The 18200-nt window shown below is 27.4% G+C and overlaps 1 protein-coding gene across 2 annotated transcripts in view; it reads right to left on the bottom strand.

Annotated features, from left to right (window-relative positions):
- Nucleotides 1-18200, bottom strand: part of LOC117167262 (ABC transporter G family member 23-like) — a 52324-nt gene that overhangs the window by 14381 nt on the left and 19743 nt on the right. For both annotated transcript variants that reach the window (XM_033352066.1, XM_033352067.1), the window contains exons 2-3: nt 11988-12198; nt 9058-9328 (exon numbers count right to left, since the gene is read on the bottom strand). In XM_033352066.1, coding sequence (XP_033207957.1) covers nt 9058-9328; nt 11988-12196 — 480 coding nt within the window. In that variant the 5' untranslated portion in view covers nt 12197-12198. The remainder of the gene's footprint in view (nt 1-9057; nt 9329-11987; nt 12199-18200) is intronic.

The following is an 18200-nucleotide window of genomic DNA, read 5'->3' as shown; positions in this document are numbered from 1 at the left end:
ACACTACTCATTTCCCCTGCCGAGTGAGTCACGCCTACCCCGAAAGGGAAATGGCTTAATGGTGTAATAATAATAATAATAATAATAATAATAATAATAATATTCGTGATTAGCGCGTCAAAATACATAGATATACGCATAGGTAAGCGCTTTTCGGAACTTTATCCCTCAATTACGTGAACGGAAAGTTTACGCAATTGTGTAACCGTAGGGCATATTTTCATCCTTTTTCACATTTATTTAGAATTTCACAGATAATTCAACCCTCCTTTTATTACATTCTCATCAGAGAAGGTATTAGATTTGTGTAAAATTTGACCCACCCCAGTTTTTGTCAAATTTCCACGTTTTGAGACCCCCTGAATCCGAAAAACAGGTTTTTAGGAATGTGCCTGTCTGTCTGTATGTCTATATGTCTGTCTGTATGTATGTCTGTCTATCTGCGAACACCGTATCTTTTGAAAAAATTAATCTATTGTATTGCCCTTTGGTACACTCGTTTAGTATCCTAAACTAAAGGTCAAGTTCGTTAGCCAGCCATTTTGGATGAAAATTTAAAAAGCGGGCACATTTTGAATACTTTTGAGACTCCTTTTTTAAAAATTCAAAAATTCTGTGTACGGTTATTCATAGAATTCAAAAAATTTAATAATTTATCCTAAAGACTTTTTTTTAAAATCGAAAAGAACTAGAGTTATAGCATTATCAAAATCCAGAAAAAAAGCTAAAATGAACATTTTAAGCCAAACAACGCATGATATGAAAAAAAGTCAGGAGAAGAAAAACTTTGCTTTTTGAAAGCCCTACAGGACTATGATAACAACTTTTTTAATTTGGTCGAGAAGTTGAGCACTCCAAATTTGATCGTACCAAAAATAATGAAAATATAAAAATTCCATTTTTGGTCAAACTATGCAACATACGAAAAAAATTAAAAAGCTCAAAATGCGCGTCTTGCAAAGAACTACAAATTAAGAATGAATCACTTTTCGATATAATTTACGAGAAAAAATTAGACAAAACTTTCTCATCCAAAAAAGAGCTATAATTTTTTATAGGACAGTTAGTTTTTTTTTAGGCGTGTAAAATAACATTCTAAATAAAAATATTAAATTTCTTTGAAAAAACGACACAAGTTATGAACTTAAATTGCCAGACAAAAGTTGTACGCCTAAAAAGATCTATAAATGTATTATTAATTATTTTTCGATAGGACGAGTAGATTTTCTTTTAATCGTAAAACATAAGATTAAAAATTAAAAAATTAACTTTTTGGAAAAAGCACAGAAAAGACGAAAGAGCACATATTCTCCTATATAGGACCCTACATAGGTTCCTGTATTACACCTTATACAGATGCGCAGTAGTTTTTATTTAATCGTAAAAAACAAAATTAAAAGTAAAAAAAATGATAAAAACAAGGAAATAAAAATAATTATGATACAATTCTTATGCATATTATGAATTGTAATAATATACATTTTTTGAAATGATACATGTTTCAGAGCAGCTTAGAATACAATTTAAAGCAAAATAAGAAACAAATACAAAAATAATCATGATAAATACAATTTGCTTTTTATTTTGCAATTTTTTTAAATAAGTAATCCCTGGCAGATTTACATAAAAAATGTATTATAATTGATATAAAAGTGTTGTGTATAATGTAGAAAAGTTGACAGGTTGGACAAAATTGAGTGCGAAGCACAAGATACATAATGAGAATGTGTTTGTTAAAGCTAAAAGAGCTTTAACAAAAGAGAGTTCAAAATCAGAAAATTACAGTTGTCGGTCCGTTCACCTTTGATTTTAAAAGGTCTGTGCCCGAATTCGGAAAAAATGCAAAGACTAACCGCGGAGTGCGATTGCCCTCAGTCGCGTGCCGTAGGTGCACTCAAACTCTCGAGCTAAGCTTTTTTAACGAAAGAGAATTCACAATCACAAAGTTACAGTGGTGGATGTTTTGAGTCCTAATTTTTAAATTTTTGCGCAAGAAAGTGCGAAAATATAAAGAACGAGCGCGTAGCGCGAGGTAAATAAATAATCGAGAGCGAAGTGCGAGATAAATACAACATCGAGCGCAAAGTGCGGAAACCAACAGTCGTGCGCCCTAGACGCGCTCAAAATTGCGAGCGAAGCGAGCCGCGCGCGATGAGAATGTGCCCGCGTAGCGGCCAGATTTTCTTTTTTTTTTTATTTATGTACACCAAACTCTCGTTTTCAGTCCCACCGTTCTCGATCTTCTTAGAACTGCTGGCCCTCGCAGTTTTTCAGGGGGCAGGGCGAGAGCGATTGCGACTCTCAGCTCGGAAGGGTCGTGCTTCGCGAGTACCCAGTTGAATATATTGCGCAATATTATACATTCCAATTGGAAACGGTTCAGGCAGTCCTTGCTGTTTACGTTCGGATCCCCTCGAATTCAATGCAAAGCTATTTGTTAGCAATCCCCGAAACTGGACTGAAAACGAGATTTTAGTGTATTTGCATTTATTCATGTGTGAAAAAATGAAAAATTAAAAGCTACGTGCAGCAAGCCGACATTTAGTTCGGTGCAAAATCGTGAATAAATTTGTAAAATAATGAAAATATGCCTAAGACGGCCCTGTGAACGAAACGGTAACTATGTGGTTACTTTACGGTGAGGCAATTGCGTAACCGTTCCTTTCACGCCGTCCACTAGGGGAGGTTCTAATTGAACTATTTAACCGTGTCGCTTAGCGAATTGAGAATTTTGAATTGTACTCTTGATTTAAATCAGATTTGAATTTTAGTTTCCGACAAGCTCTCTAACAACTAGCTTGTTCTACATTATAACCGAGATATTTAATTGATTTTGTGACAAAGGCAGTTTTTGCATTTTTTCAATTACCATTTTATTATAATGTATATACTCTGGGGTTTCTCAATGTACTTTTTTTATTGAGTAATTTGAATCCTTTAAAACTCCCACACGTAAAGACATATTATAAATCGAAGTAAATTTTGTGACTAAACTGTACGCGTAAATAAAACGGAAGTAACCAATTTGATTAGTAAGTTTTGACTAATTATTAGTTACTGAGTTCTGGCTCTTTCAATTCGTCAAATTCGACTAATAATTAATTAATTTTAGCTAATTCAGTTTAAGCGAGTGAATTACCTCTTTCCAATTACTTAAAAAAATCAAAACCTGCTCATGTGAATTCTTTTGAAAATTATATAAATCTTTCAAATGTCTAAAATTCCATGCAAATGAATTGAAATCTTTCTAAATCCTTTCAAATCTTTGGAATCTCATTAAAATGTATTGACTGTGAAAATCCTTCAAATCAATAAAAATCTGTTCAAATCCTTGAATTTTCGTGGTATATTTCGAAACTTTACGAAATCCTTCGAAAGCTCTAAAATCCCATCAAATTGTACTTAAATCTTTCAAACTCGTTGGAATCTCTTCAAATCTGTTGATATCTCTTGAAATATATTAAAATCCTTTCAAATCTTGTAAATTCCATTAAATTTCCTCAAAATCTCCTAATATGTCTCTAGGAATTAGTTAAAATCCCTCGAAATAATTGCAAATCTTCTGAAGTCTCTAAAATTTTTCAAACCTCTTCAAATTTTCGAATTCTCTTTATTAACCCATGATTTAATTAATTCCCATTTATTCTTCAAAATTCGTGAAAATACTTAGGTATCACGTTAAATGATTTAAAATTTCGTGACTTATTTTTGAATATTTTTAAATTCGCGGAAATCTACCTTCGTTTCTTATAATCCCTAAAAATAAGCCCGAATAATTAAATATTTCTGAAAATCCAGTAAAATGTAAATCTGGAAATCTATTCAGACTTTTTGAAGTCCCTTAAAATTTGGTAAAATCCCTTGAAAAATTGAGATTCACTCTGAAATTGACTGGGCGATTTCTTTAAACTCGGGAAATCTTTTTAAATCATAGAAAATCTGTGAAACCTCTCGTTTGATATACTGCACAATTTTTGTAATCCCTTGAAATTTTTTTTTTCAAATTCCTTCACATCACATGATAAGAAAAATTGTTTTCGACCCAAAATTCAATTTTAATAAAAAGTGCAATCAGAGCTATAAAAAATGTTTGCCACTGAAAATTATAAGATTTAAGGGGTCAGTTCAAAAATAAACAATTTTAAATATTCTATTCTAAACTATTTTAAACCTGCGAGTGTTAAGAACTAACAATTTAAAATTCGAAGAGGAAAAATTAGAAAATTTCAAATGGAACTCCAATTTTACAATTAAGGGCATGTGACACACTCAAATATCTATATTAGAGACCTCATTTTTTCACTTTACTGAATTTTCTTGGAATTTAAGAACTTTTTTTGTTAATAAAATATCGGACTGAAACTCTAGAAAATGTATCAGAAGACCATAAACCACGTTTGTCTACTTCATTTTAATAGAAAGTTTGCTAAAAATTATTTTCAAGAATGTCAAAACTTGGTCCAATTTTCTTCGTACCTTGAAATTTTTGGAACCTAAGAACTTTTTTTATATGTAAAATATGGGCCTTAAAGTTCGGGAAATGCAAGAATACGTTTATGTACTTTTTTTACATCTCGCAGATATTTCAAATATAAGAAAAGTTCTTAGGTTCAAAAAATTTCGAGGTTATGTCAAAAAATGGTTTCAGTTAATTTCTATCGAAATGATTTTTATCGAAATTCCTGCTCACATCAAGTATATAAACGTACTTTATGGTCTTCTGATACGTTTTTCAAAGTTTCAGTCCGATATTTTATTTACATAAAAAGTTCTCAAGTTCATAAAAAAAAATATTCAGTGAAGTGAAAAAGTGAGTTCGGTAATAGGGATCTGAATGTGTCAAATGCCCTTAAGTATAAACTTATTTAAAATTAGCGATTTATGATTAAACTAAATACTTCAATTAATACTGTATAAAATTGAACAACTTTAAATCATTATGTTTAAAAATTCCAGACTGTAAAAATTAGAAATTTTAAATTGAAGCATTCAAATTTCGTAAACCTAAAATAAATCCGTTGAAATAAAAAAAAAATTATTTAAAAATTAAAATTCGCCGGAATTAAAGTTGAAGAAGTTAAGATACAAGAATTTTTATCATCATACACTTGAATATATTAATTATTGTCCTGCTTTGAATAAAGTTTATTGTTTGATCGATTTCTTAATTTTTAAATTTGAAAACAATTTTCAATTTTAAAAAGCTGTTTGTGTAGACACAAAGAAACATAGCAGTAAATCAAGAAAATATTGTTACTGATACAGACGATACAATAATTATTTGATACACAAAAATTTATCATCAAGTTAATTTTATTGAAACTATACTAATTTAAAATAAATTATTTGACTTATCATTTTTAAACTCTCTAACTTGATTTGGGAATCTCCTTACTTGAAATTGTAAACTTTTAATTTCATTTAACACAAATTTGATTCCAAATTATTTATTATTTATTTTACAGGAAAACAATTTCAGATTCTTAACCATAAGAAAATTATGCACAGTTCGATAAAATCAGAAGAAGTCTCAAAACCATTTTTTCGTTTATCAAATAATATTGTATTCGGCAATAAGAATATATATATATAACTATAACAAAATGATTCTATTTTGAAAAATTCCAGATATGAACACACACATTTCTAAATGAAAATAATTAGCTTTGGCGATTTAAGTGGAAACAGTGATGATTTCAACATTAATTGCTTGTCGAAGTACCAGACTTTCTAGAAATACAAATGTTCCAAGAACAGATATTTTGTAATACACAACGCAGTTTTTCACGAGCATAATAAAGTAATGGAGGAAAATAAAATGTTCTCACACTACAACATTTAACTGCTAAAGAGAATTAAATTAAATTTCATACATTCTCATTCGAGTTACAAGTCTAGTAATCTTGTTGTAAATTTTGAATTTCTAAAAATATTTATATCTAATTACTCATTCTAATTTAAAAAATCTGATATTCATCTTCTATCACAGAATCGGTTAATAAATGTGGATCTTGAAATTATATAGTCAAAAACAGGTTTTTAACAGATCTTTGGATGGCACCCATATAAAATAATCCTCCATATTCATTGGAGGAATTTTAGTGTTTAATGCTACTGGCTGAAGCAATAAACATAACAGGAATTTCGAATCTGACTCATTTCCATGAATTTATCTTCTGTCTAAAGTTGAAGTGAAATTATTCACCTTGAGCATTACTTATGTAAAGTCAATTTTATAATCCGAAAATTTATATAATATACAATCTACATACAATTTAATTAAAAATTATTCATCTCCTTCATCTATAAAAAATATTCAAAAGCATACAATAAAAAATTCTCGATTCGCTTTGACAGACTTCAGATTATGGAGTTATTTCTTCCTTTTTGTAGCGTTGCAATTAATTTTTTTTTAATAAAAGAATTAGGAGCAAAATGGTGGTAGGTCAGGGAAATGTCAGGGTTTTTAAAAAAACATCTGGCAAAAGTCAGAGAATCGTTATTAGGTGAATTTAAATCACTGTCAAGGATAATAAATTCTAAATTTAAAAATTTATTTTGGAATTTGTTTCATTCCGTTTATAAAAGATTCTAAGTTAAAAATATTAGAATATTTAGATTCTATTCCCTGAATATTAATGGTCAGCGAAAATCGAAAATTGGACAGGGAAACATTAGGGAATTTTGAAAATAAAGTTTTACGACCATCCTGATATAATATTCTTGTCAGAAATGAATTTGTCTTATAGTACTATTTCTATTCCTTCTTTTTGCAGTTCGCTTTTTTTCACGATTATATTTTTAGTTAAAAATTCATTTTTTTCTTCAAAAATTTAACAATTTTATAAATAAGTGATACTTTTCAGTTTTAAATTCAACTAATTTGTTAAAGTTCGTTTTTTTTTTTAATTTTAAATTGAAATGATGATTCTCAAACTCATCAACTCAATCTTCAATTTATTTCTTTGGTTGGAAATTTAAAGATTCATCGTTTCATTTTAAAATTGACCTCTTTAGTGGAAAGTTTTACTTTCTTGTGAAAAATTAGTTTTTTTGTAGAAAATGAATTTCTTACTAAAAATTTAAATTTTCTATTTTTGGTTGAAGATTTATCTTTTTTAATTGAAAATTCACCTACTTATGTAGGTAAATTATATTACTATACATACTTCTTATTATAATATATGTTATTATATTACTATACATACTTATGTAGGTAAATTATATTACTATATTATTATAATTATACCTACTTATGTAGGTAAATTTTAACTACTGCGTTAAATTTTTTTCAGTTTAAGATTGATCTTCTTGGGTTAAAAATTAAACTATTTCGTAAAAAAATTTTTTTTTTTATTAGGCATTCATTTTTTTGAACTGAAAATGTAATCTTTTCATTTTTGGTTGCAAACTTATGTTTTTTTTTTGTTGAAAATTCAAACGTTTTATAGAAAATTGGTCTTTTTGCTTCAAAGTCCTACAATCTGGATGAACTTTGTTTATATTTTCTTACTAAAAAATCAACAATTTTGTTTTGGAAAATTTATAATTTTAGGTAAATATTCATCTTTTTGATGGAAAATTGTACTATCTTGTTGAAAATTCGTTTTTTTTGTTATCAATAATTTTTTTACTGAAAACTTAAATTTTCTGATTTTTGTTGAGAATTTACCTTCTTTAGTTTTAAATTCAACAATTTATTTAAAAAGCCATGTTTCTTTGTTTAAAATTCGTCTTTGTTGGCAATACAATCAATAATTGAACTATTTTCTTAAGAATTTAACTATGTTGTAGAATTCTGTTAAAAATTCAATTATTTTGTTGAAAGTCTTTTTTAAGAATATCAACTATAACATGTATCAACTATAACAACCTTTTTTGATTGGAGTTTGATCTTTTCTCACTAAAAATTTTACTACTGTGTTGAAAAATGATTTTTTCTTCATGAAATTTAACTTTTTCGTTGAAACTCAATCTTTTCTTATTTAAAACTCGACTCTTTTCTAAAACATTTTACTTTCTAGATCGAAAAATCCATTATTTGGTTGAAACCGCAATTATTTTTGGTTGAAGTTTAATCTTTGTTGTTTGAAAATTCGACCATTTGATTAAGAATTCACTTTTTTGTTTGGAAAATTTATAATTCCAAGAGCAATTTCATCTGTTTGGTGGGAAATATTACTATTTTGTTTATTTTTTGTTACTCGTTTTTTCAGTGCAAATTTAAATTTTCGGTTTTTTACTGAAAATTTAAATGTTCTATTTTTGGTTGAAAATTTATCTTTTTTTGTTGTAAATTTAACAATTGATTTGAAAAGTCGTGCATCTTGTTAAAAATTCGTCTTTGTTGGCAGAAAATTAATCTGCTTGGATGAAAATTAATATTTTTGGTTGTAGGATTCATATATTCTGGTAGACATTTCATATTTTTAGTTGAAATGTCAATGATTGCATTTGTTGTTAAGAATTTAACTTTTTGGTTAATAATTGAACTATTTTGTTAAAAATTCAACTGTGTTGTTGCATTCTGTAAAAAATTAAATTATTTTAAAGAAAGTTTTTGTCTGTTCAAATATCAATTATTATTCATCTTTTTGACTTAAAAATTTAAATATTTTATTAAAAATTAAAACTTTTTTGGTTGACGTTTAGTCTTTTTTCATTGAAAATTTTACTGCTTGGTTGAAAAATCATTTTTTCTTATTGAAAATTAACTTTTTCGTTAAAAACGAATCTTTTCTCTTTAAAAAGTTAACACTTTTCTCAAACATTTGAATTTTATTTTGAAAAATCCACTATTTGGTTGAAACCACAACTGTTTTTGTTTAAAGTTAATCTTTTTTCTTTGAAAAGTGGGCTGCTTGGTTCAAAATTCAAGTACTTTGTTCAAAACTAATCTTTTTTAGTTCTAATTTCATCTTTTACGGAAGAAGCGACATATTTTAAGTTGAAAAGACGTCCTTTTGTTGTAATAAATAAATAAATGTTTTAATTCTAAGATGAACTTGTTTTTTTTCCCGTTTTTAGCAGTAAATTAAGGATTATTCAATTATTTACCTTTAATAAAAAATCCAGTTTACTGTCGACTTGTTCCGTGGTCATGCCTGCAATCCATCCAAAGTAAATGAAGGTCTCTCTTATAGAAAATTCTCCGTAGAGAGCAATTTCTTGAGGCATATATCCTACTCGTGGTCCTGGAACTCCGGATCCCTCGGATCCAGGTTGGCCCCCCAGAACCCAAATTTCACCAGAATTCAAGCGTCTTCGACCAACGATGCAGGAAAGTAAAGTCGTTTTCCCACACCCACTTGCACCTAGAAGACCGTATCTAAAAGAATTACAAATATAAATTACAAAATTATCTGAATTTAAGAAACACATGCATATAACGTGTGCGCAAAGTAACCTTTTCCGCCCGGAGATGAAGTCGGGCGCAAAAATACTTAGTGGTATTTACTGAAAATGTGAGTATTTTGCAGTCCCAACTGTTTTCCGGATTTTCATTGATTAATATCATCTAATCTAAACAAAAATCTCGCAATCGTTGTTGGAAACCTAATTAGCTTTTCTTGAAGTTGTTTTATGTCTTAAACTAAAATTTAAAAAAATTGAATCTAGATGAAAGCCTTTTTCAGACGAGAAAGCATCGAAAACTTTATGCGAATTTCTAAACATTTTCCCCTTCTAGTAGGCTTTGCAGTTACATGCAAGCTTTTAACTTATTTCATAAATTATTGAAAACGTTATACATGCTTTATGTTAGTGTTTGTATATTTTTATACTTTTAGGTAGCGTGAGCATTTTATACTGGAAATCGATAGTTTTAATAAAAAAATTAACATTAAGAAGATTAAAAATCTATTAAGAATGTACGTTTTTTGGTTTTGTTAGAATTTTTACCAGATATCGACATTTTCTTGAAAATCATTGGACTTTTGAAGTGTCGTAATTTTAAAAACAATTCTCGCTAAGAAGCCTTCCATCAAAAGGTATTATAAATTGTAAATCTTTAAGAATGCCTTTTCTGTCCTTCGTTTATTAATTCTCCTTAGGCGGCGAAAATACAGTGAAAATCTTCAATAGCCCTCCCTTCTATAGCCTTTCCGAGAATTGACGCCGCGCCGCACGCATAACAGGTGCTACGCGGGGTGCGCGGGATCTGCGACTGTCATTCAGGCGAGCAGTGAGGCTCGAACAAAGAAAAGCGGAGCAGGTTATAATGACTTAGTTGCCAGCCACCGTCAGCCCCGAAATCGGGTCTATAGAAGAGTTTCACTGTAAAAAGATTCATATCCCTTTCAAAGCCGATCGGAGCTGCCAGACGTAAACTCCAACGTAACAAACGCATGAAATTTGCTAAATCTTCTAGGATTGTATACAAGAATCATGATAAAAGATAAAAACTAATAGTTTACCAAAAGCCGTCTGTGTGAAAATCAATCCTGACACTGTAAAATGACCGACGCTATGTTTTAAAAAGCTCTTTACCTCATGATTATTTGAAAAACATTAAATAAATGTAGCGAAATATTTTAAATTGAAAGGGAGTAAAATGGTTCTATTTCTTTGTTGCTTTCTGGTATCCAAAAGTATTCAGACAAATATTGTCGGCGCTAGGCACAGAAAGGGATTCAATTATTAGATAACTTCTACTGTTGTGGAGATTCAAAACGGGATCGAGAAGTATTCAATATTTCTCACGTTACCATAGGATGCACGCAATTTTTCAAAACTTTTTAATGCAAGCGTTTTTACCGGGTTTCAAGTTACATAAGCTTCTTAGAGTGAAACTTCGTATTTCAAAACAAAAAATCATTATAGTTCGAACAACATTCTCAATTTTTAAACAGTTTTAGGTTATTTTCACGTTTTTTCTTAGAAACCCTTTTATTCTAACAAAACACGAAAAAATAAAAAATTGTATTTCAAAGAAGATTTAAAACATTTTGACATATTTTAAGTTATGTTGGGGTTTTTTAAAAATCAGAAATCAAAATTTTTGATAAAAATTCAAAACGTGAACGCATTTTGAAAATTTATTAGACCACTTTTTTCTGAATTTGAACATTCTATGTATGAATATTTATAGTATCAAAAAAAAAAAACAATTTATCCTTATGACTTTTTTCGATAAAAAGAAAATTCTCAGAGATTTAGCATTTTCGAAATTTGTTAAATCAACCGTAAATCAAAATTTTAATCCAAAAAATGCACGATATGAAAAAAAGTCAAGAGAAGAAAAACATTTCTTTTTAAAAGACCTACAAGATTATCATGACAAATTTTTGGATTTTCTTCAAAAATAAAAAATTCAAATTTTGATTGTACAAAAAAATAATGAAAAATAAAAAACTCCATTTCGTAGACAAACTTGTAGGATACGAAAAAAGACGAATTTACAAAAATTGTTATCCCGAAAAAGATCTACAATTTCGTTAAGAATGACTTCTTGACAGGACGCGTGCCTTTTGTTTTATTCGTGAAAAATAACGTTGAAAACAAAAAAAATAATAGAAAAAAATATGTGGAAAAACGACGAAAGTTACGAGAAAAAAATTCAACAAAACCTGTTTGCAAATGTCTGTCGGAAATCGAGCGCGCAGCGCGAGTGTCACGATGAGAATATGTACGTCAAAGCCTACAAAGCTTTGAGAAACTTAATCTTTGACTATACTTAATTAAGTAGACAATTCAGCATATGAAGACGCATATAAATACAGTCATCTAAAAGAGATATTTTTGTTAAAGTATTTTTCGAGCATTCCAAATGCAAAGAATAAATATCCGAGCGCGAAGCGCGAGATTGAACCATCGCGCGCCCCAGAGGCGCTCAAACTTGCGAGCGAAGCGAGCAGATTTTTTTTAGTTAAAGTTCTTTCAATTTAAAATTAATAATTATGGTTCCAAAAATTCGAAAAATATATAATATTTCAAACTTCACTTATTAATGAATGTTTAATTTGTTAATATTTTTGATATGTACTCACATGGTGCCTTTTGGTACTGTCATGTTAAGTCCATCCAAAATGACATTTGGATTCTTTTTTGGTCCATATTTCTTAAAAGCTCTGCGTACACACACTGCATGTCTTCTTCTGGCATCGACAGTTGAAGTTTGAGTTTGAAATTGAGCTCTCCGCGTTTTAAGTTCTAAGGAGGCTACTGAGGTCACCGTTGTTTCCGTAGAAGGATCCATTTCTGCGATAAAAAAATATTTAGAAAAAATTATAATATTCCAGATTTATGAAACATAAAAAAGTTCATTTAATATATTCGCACTTGTATTCAATTCTTATATACGTAATTACTAATTGTTTCAAAATATACAGGGTGATTTTTTTAACTTGAAACTTTTGATTCATAACATTTTTTCACAGAGTGCTTATTTTCCTAGATATTTGAAATCACCATTTTCACAATGGAAAAATGTTATGAATCAAAAGTTTCAAGTTAAAAAAATCACCCTGTAAAGATTTATTTTAACTCTTTCCAAAATCAAAGACAGGAATCTGCGCAAATCTTTTTTGTCTTTAGAATAAGAGTAATAAATTGTTTTGAATTGAGGAAGTAAATCCTGTTCTCCAAAATCTTAATTATTAAAAATAATTCTGGTTTCAATTTTGTATCTTATATTTTAAACAACACTTTATTTAAGTTTTTAACCTTTGCGATTATTAATATATCTAGATAGTTTTAATTTTAAATTAAAACATTTTCTATTAACATTAAATTCATATGCAAAGAAATTGCATTGCTATTATCTTACAGAATATCAAAAAGATATCCTTTATCACAAAATTGGATACAAACTTTGCCAACAATTGACAAGGTTAACTATGAAATTAAAATTTAATAATATAGTTGTCATCTGCTTGCAGCGTTTTAATCCACTTGAGGACAAAAATCATTTTTGGAGATTTTTGCCCTGATAAGAAAACAAATAGTTTTTTTTTCATTCACATAAGCCCAAAAGTAAAGAACGCTTGAGGTAAAAAAAAATCAATTATATTTATGTGAGCAATCTAATTTTTAATCAAGACATTCAACGAAAAAAAATCATAAACTTTTATTTGTCACGGACAATATATATATTTAAAGTTTAAACACGTGTTAAAACGACGTTGCTTAATTAACATCTATATGGTGATAATAAAAAATACCTCTCATAAAAACATGAGAAAAAGAAAATAATCCAATAAATTTCTCTAATGGACTTAGATGATACCTTTTCGACCTCGAAAAGGGTTAGGAGGTGATAGAACCTTCTCTTTTCCTTTTCCACCTCAAAAATTAAGCTTTGAAATTTAAGCTAATTTTATATAATCATTCATAATGTTATAATGAAACATCTGAAAAAGGGGAAGGATGTGACAGAACTTCCCCCTTCCCCTTTCCACCTCAAGAAATACAATTTCAAACAATTTTGTAATCATTTGTAATAATCCTAAACATCCTTTTTAATTCTAAAAGTTCAAACGCCATGCCAGACTATTTTTTCTTCAAAAATCAAATTTATCTTGTTTTGTTCGCTTACTCCACAATTTCAATGTTAATTATACCTACAGATTTTTCATTTGTACTATTATAACATTTCAAATTAATCAACTACTTAATATTTAAAGTAATCAACTGATAGGGGAATTCATTAAAATAATTCAAACCCAGTAATGGTTAATAATATTAAAATCTCTTGTCGATTCACATTTATTTGAATATGATGCATTTCTTCTTCTTTTTTCCTTTTGATATAAAATTTTTGATTATTTTTGTGTTTTTTTCAGAAAAATACTAATGATTTTGTAAAAAATGCATAAGAATAAGAATTAAGTGATTATAATTGTGTAAAAAACCGAAGTGTTAAAAAAAAACAGTTATTGAATATTTAAAAACAAAAATTATTTTGGTATTTTTTTGGCAAAAATACAAATATCTTTTTGTCCCCCCCTACTGTTATTTTACTTTTAGACTGCAAAGAAAAATGTTCAAAAGTTTTAAAATAATTTATTCAAAATTCGGAAGATTAATCAACGTAAGCAATGACCAACACTTGTTTAGCTTCTGTGGCCTTAAAAAAATGGTAAGTTTTATAAACAAATTTTTTATTTGGCATAACTAAAAATTCTGTTTATTGCATAAATTTTTCTATTATTTATAGATGAATCAATTAAAATGATTGATTAATTTAACGATACCATAACGAGTAATCGGTCAATGATTAAACTTTGATCATCACATGTGATCTTCGAACTTAGAATAAAGAAGTCTCATTATGAATTTATATCATTGATTTCCTCCATTTTTACCTTTTCCAAAAAAAGGAATGATAAAATTAATGAATAATTCCAATGATTTACCAAGTTTTTTAGTATTAAGTTTGAAAATTTCATTGGAAAAAATTAATTATTCAAATCGTGCCAATTACAAAAATTTGTTTAAATTTAAAATAGTGCAACTTTCAAGTCCTTGAATTTGATATCTTAAGGTTTCGAAGAGTTAAAAAAAAGACGATTTATTTCGCTAAAAATAGAAATAAAGCAATTTAGAATATTGAAATCTAAAATTATTAGATTTAAAACTTACATTGAACCCAAACCATGTAGAATGTTTAAACTTAAAACTGGCGATGATGGCTTTCAATATAAAATTTTGAAAGATTTAATCATGAAATTCTCCTGATATTTTTATATACAAATTTGAAACTAGAGAATTGTAAAATTTGAAATTGGAAACTTCCAAAAATTGAAAAAATTTAACCAAATATTTTCAAATTTAAGCTTTTGAAATAAAAGAACTTTAGCTTCAAGGTCTCCAGGAATAAACAGTTTTAAAATTGTGAATTCAAGACTATAATCTTGAATTAAAATTAGATAAATTAATTATTCATCAGTATTACTTCAATGACATTAAAAGCGCTTAGATAGATTTTTCACTAAAAATTGTTATTTTTGTCAATAAGAGAAATCACTGTGATTTTTAACATTGAAAATTGAAGAATATAAAATAAATATTTTGAATATGATGAATAAATGAATGAATGTAATAAATAAATAAATGTGATCTTCAATATTGTTTATCAGGATTTTAAAAATTACATCATTTTAATCGAAAGTAAACAATTAACAACATTAAAGGCAACTATAAACCATTTCGATGGAAGTGGAACAATTTCATGTTGCTTCAAGCGGGAAAAAAATTGTATAAGATGTGAAAGTGATGTATAGTAAGGAATTAGTAGGTATGCGAGTGAAAATTAAAAAGTTGGAATAATTAGATATTTAATTGAATTTTAAAACGTATTTCATATCAACATAAAATATCTTCTTGCTATTAATATTATTTACAATATGTGTCAAAATAATAATTTTCGAGATATTAAGAAATAAGTTCTTATATTATAATTATAATTTTTGGTATTCAGTGAAAATCTTTAGATATAAACAATATCTTAAAACATGAGCATTAAAATTTCATTATTATTATTTATGATAGAATAAATTAAACAAATAATCAGTACAATAAAATTCTTATTTTAATAAATGTTTCGATTTCCTAATTTATATATGTATAATATTTTTAGAAGCGGACAAGGATTTAATATTATTTCAAAGATGTTAAGGCATTTTGAGAAATTCGATAAAATGGGATGGAACTACAAAAAATTTCTGAAACTTTATGAGAATTTTTCAGAACTTCATTGTATTTTTAATGATTCCAAGAGATTTCATAGATATTACAGGACTTTTCTGGAATTTCATTAAATGTAAAAAATGTCTAAATATTTAATAATAATTCTGTAAATTTTAAATAATTTCACAAAGGATTTACGAGGTTTTAAGTAGAATTTCAAATGTTTAAAAAAGTTTTCAAATATTTCAGACGATTCCACAGGATCTCAAAAACGCCATTAAGTTTTAAGGAATTTCCTTAAATTTGTGCAGATTCGAGAGGATTTTAAAGAAATTTCAGAAAGTTTTCAACATTTCTATATATCTCAAAGGATTTTAAATTAATTTTGAAGGATTTTATAAAATTTCCAATGATTTTAATAATTTCAAGGGATTTTAAATGTTCTCAATAAGATATTTGAATGAATTTTCTAGGATCTTAAACGATCTCATAGGACTCATATATTTTGAAAAATATCATAAGATTTTGTTTAATTTTAGGGGTTTTTAAAATAAAATTCTAATGGATTTCAAAGAATGTATTCAAATAAATGGAGAGATTTTGTAAGATTTCAAAGATTAACGAATATCTTAAGATATTTTCAAATATTTCCTTTTTTTTAAACAAATTTTAGAATATTTAAAACGATTTTCAGGAATTTTCAATAGATTCAAATAATTTGAAGGGGTTTCAAAGGATTTTAAAATATTTAGGGCATTTGAAAATATTTCATGGGATTTTATCAGATTTCGAAGGATTTCAATCAATTTAAGGGATTTTAAAGGCTCACAAGTATTTTAATACATTTTTCAGTATTTCATGAAATATCATTAGATTTCATGGAATTTAACGGGTCTTATTTTTCGTAATTATTCTTATTTTCGTGATATTTTTACATTCAATGTTATTCATATAGATTAGTTTTTATAAAACATCAATTAGTTATCCATTTTTATGTTTATTTATTAATATTATATGTTTAGCAGTCATGTTTGTCTTGTAAAACATTATAAGAAAAGTAAAATATTACAATATTATTGTAAATAATTATCGAGTTATCAAATAACAAGCTTATGCAATCCAAAAACGTAATCATATCGTGGAATATTTTTAATCTGCACACATTGAAGATTCTTCAGTTTAAATTGAAATAACGATTGTTATTATAACAGACAAATTATGAAAATTATTGTTCGATTAAAGCAAAATTCAAAAAAGAATTACGATCTTTAAAACCAATCTTAATTAAATTCTTTAATTGAACACAAGTTTAATTAGTTATAGAATTCAAACAATTTTGAAAAACTACGAAAAAGCTTTAAACAGCTTTAGCAGTTCAGTAAATATAAGCGCAGATTTAAGAAAATGTTAAATATTTTTTCTTACAATATAAATTCCATATAATATTTAATTACTGCAAAGAATGATAAAAATTCAAACAAATTTCTTCCTAATTAAAGATTAAAAATAATTTTAAGAGATTTCATTCCTAACATCATTAGAAATCTTAAAATATTTAAATATGTTTTAGGTATTTTTAAACAGTCAGTTTTTAATATTATAAAATAAAAACCCAGGCACTTGACGTTTTTTTAATTCGAGCTTAAGAACATTGAAGAACGCGGTTTCAAATTTACCTTCTAACTATCAAGTATAGTAAGGATGAAATAATAAAATCTTGGAAAGGAATATGAAATTGTTAAACTTATAAGTATCATGATTTAATTATTATTAAAGTAATTTTCAGAAACGGAATCTTGAATATGAGAGCGATTTAAAATATATGAAAATTATTTATTTAACCAAGTTTTTTTCGGACTTTCTGATATCGCTATTATTGGATTTTCAACTACCTAAGAATAGTTAATTAAAAAAATTTAATTCCTTGTTGAATCTCCTTTTCTACATGTAAAATCAAATATTTCATTTCCCCCCTGCTCTTCACTTTTCGGTAAAAAATTACTCTTTTTCTGTTTCTTTGAGCTTCTTTTGCACTGTGATCCCGGTATTTAACAATTAGATATTGACATCCTTTTGATTTTTACCCACAGGGGTGAACATCTTTTGTCAAGAAAATACTTCAATCCTCAACAAAGAAATATTTTTCAGTCAATAAAAAAAAATTATCCAAAATATAGAATTTACATGTCAAAAAATATGAGTTTTCAACCAGGAAGATGAATTTTCTAACATAAAAGACGAACTCTCAACAAAATACATAACTTTTGAACCAAATAGTAGAATTTTCAAGCTGAAAAGATGAGCTTTCTACACAAGAGTTGAATTTTCAATTAAATAATTACACTCAAACCAAAAAAATGCATTTTAAACCAAGAAAATTTTTTTTTTAAAAAGATGAATGAAACAAATACCTAAATTTCTAATCAACTATTGAATTTCCTAGACAAAAACCTCAGAAAAGAAACTTTGGACAAAATACGAGGTGTGTTCAAAAAGTAAGGTGACTTTTCAATTTTCGCGGGCTACGTACATTCAAGTTTTAAATTTTTTGTTTTGTTGTGTTGGTACACTCG

Source organism: Belonocnema kinseyi, chromosome 2 (genome assembly GCF_010883055.1).
Source record: "Belonocnema kinseyi isolate 2016_QV_RU_SX_M_011 chromosome 2, B_treatae_v1, whole genome shotgun sequence".
NCBI classification, from domain to species: domain Eukaryota; kingdom Metazoa; phylum Arthropoda; class Insecta; order Hymenoptera; family Cynipidae; genus Belonocnema; species Belonocnema kinseyi.
This window is presented reverse-complemented; position numbering and strand designations above follow the sequence as displayed.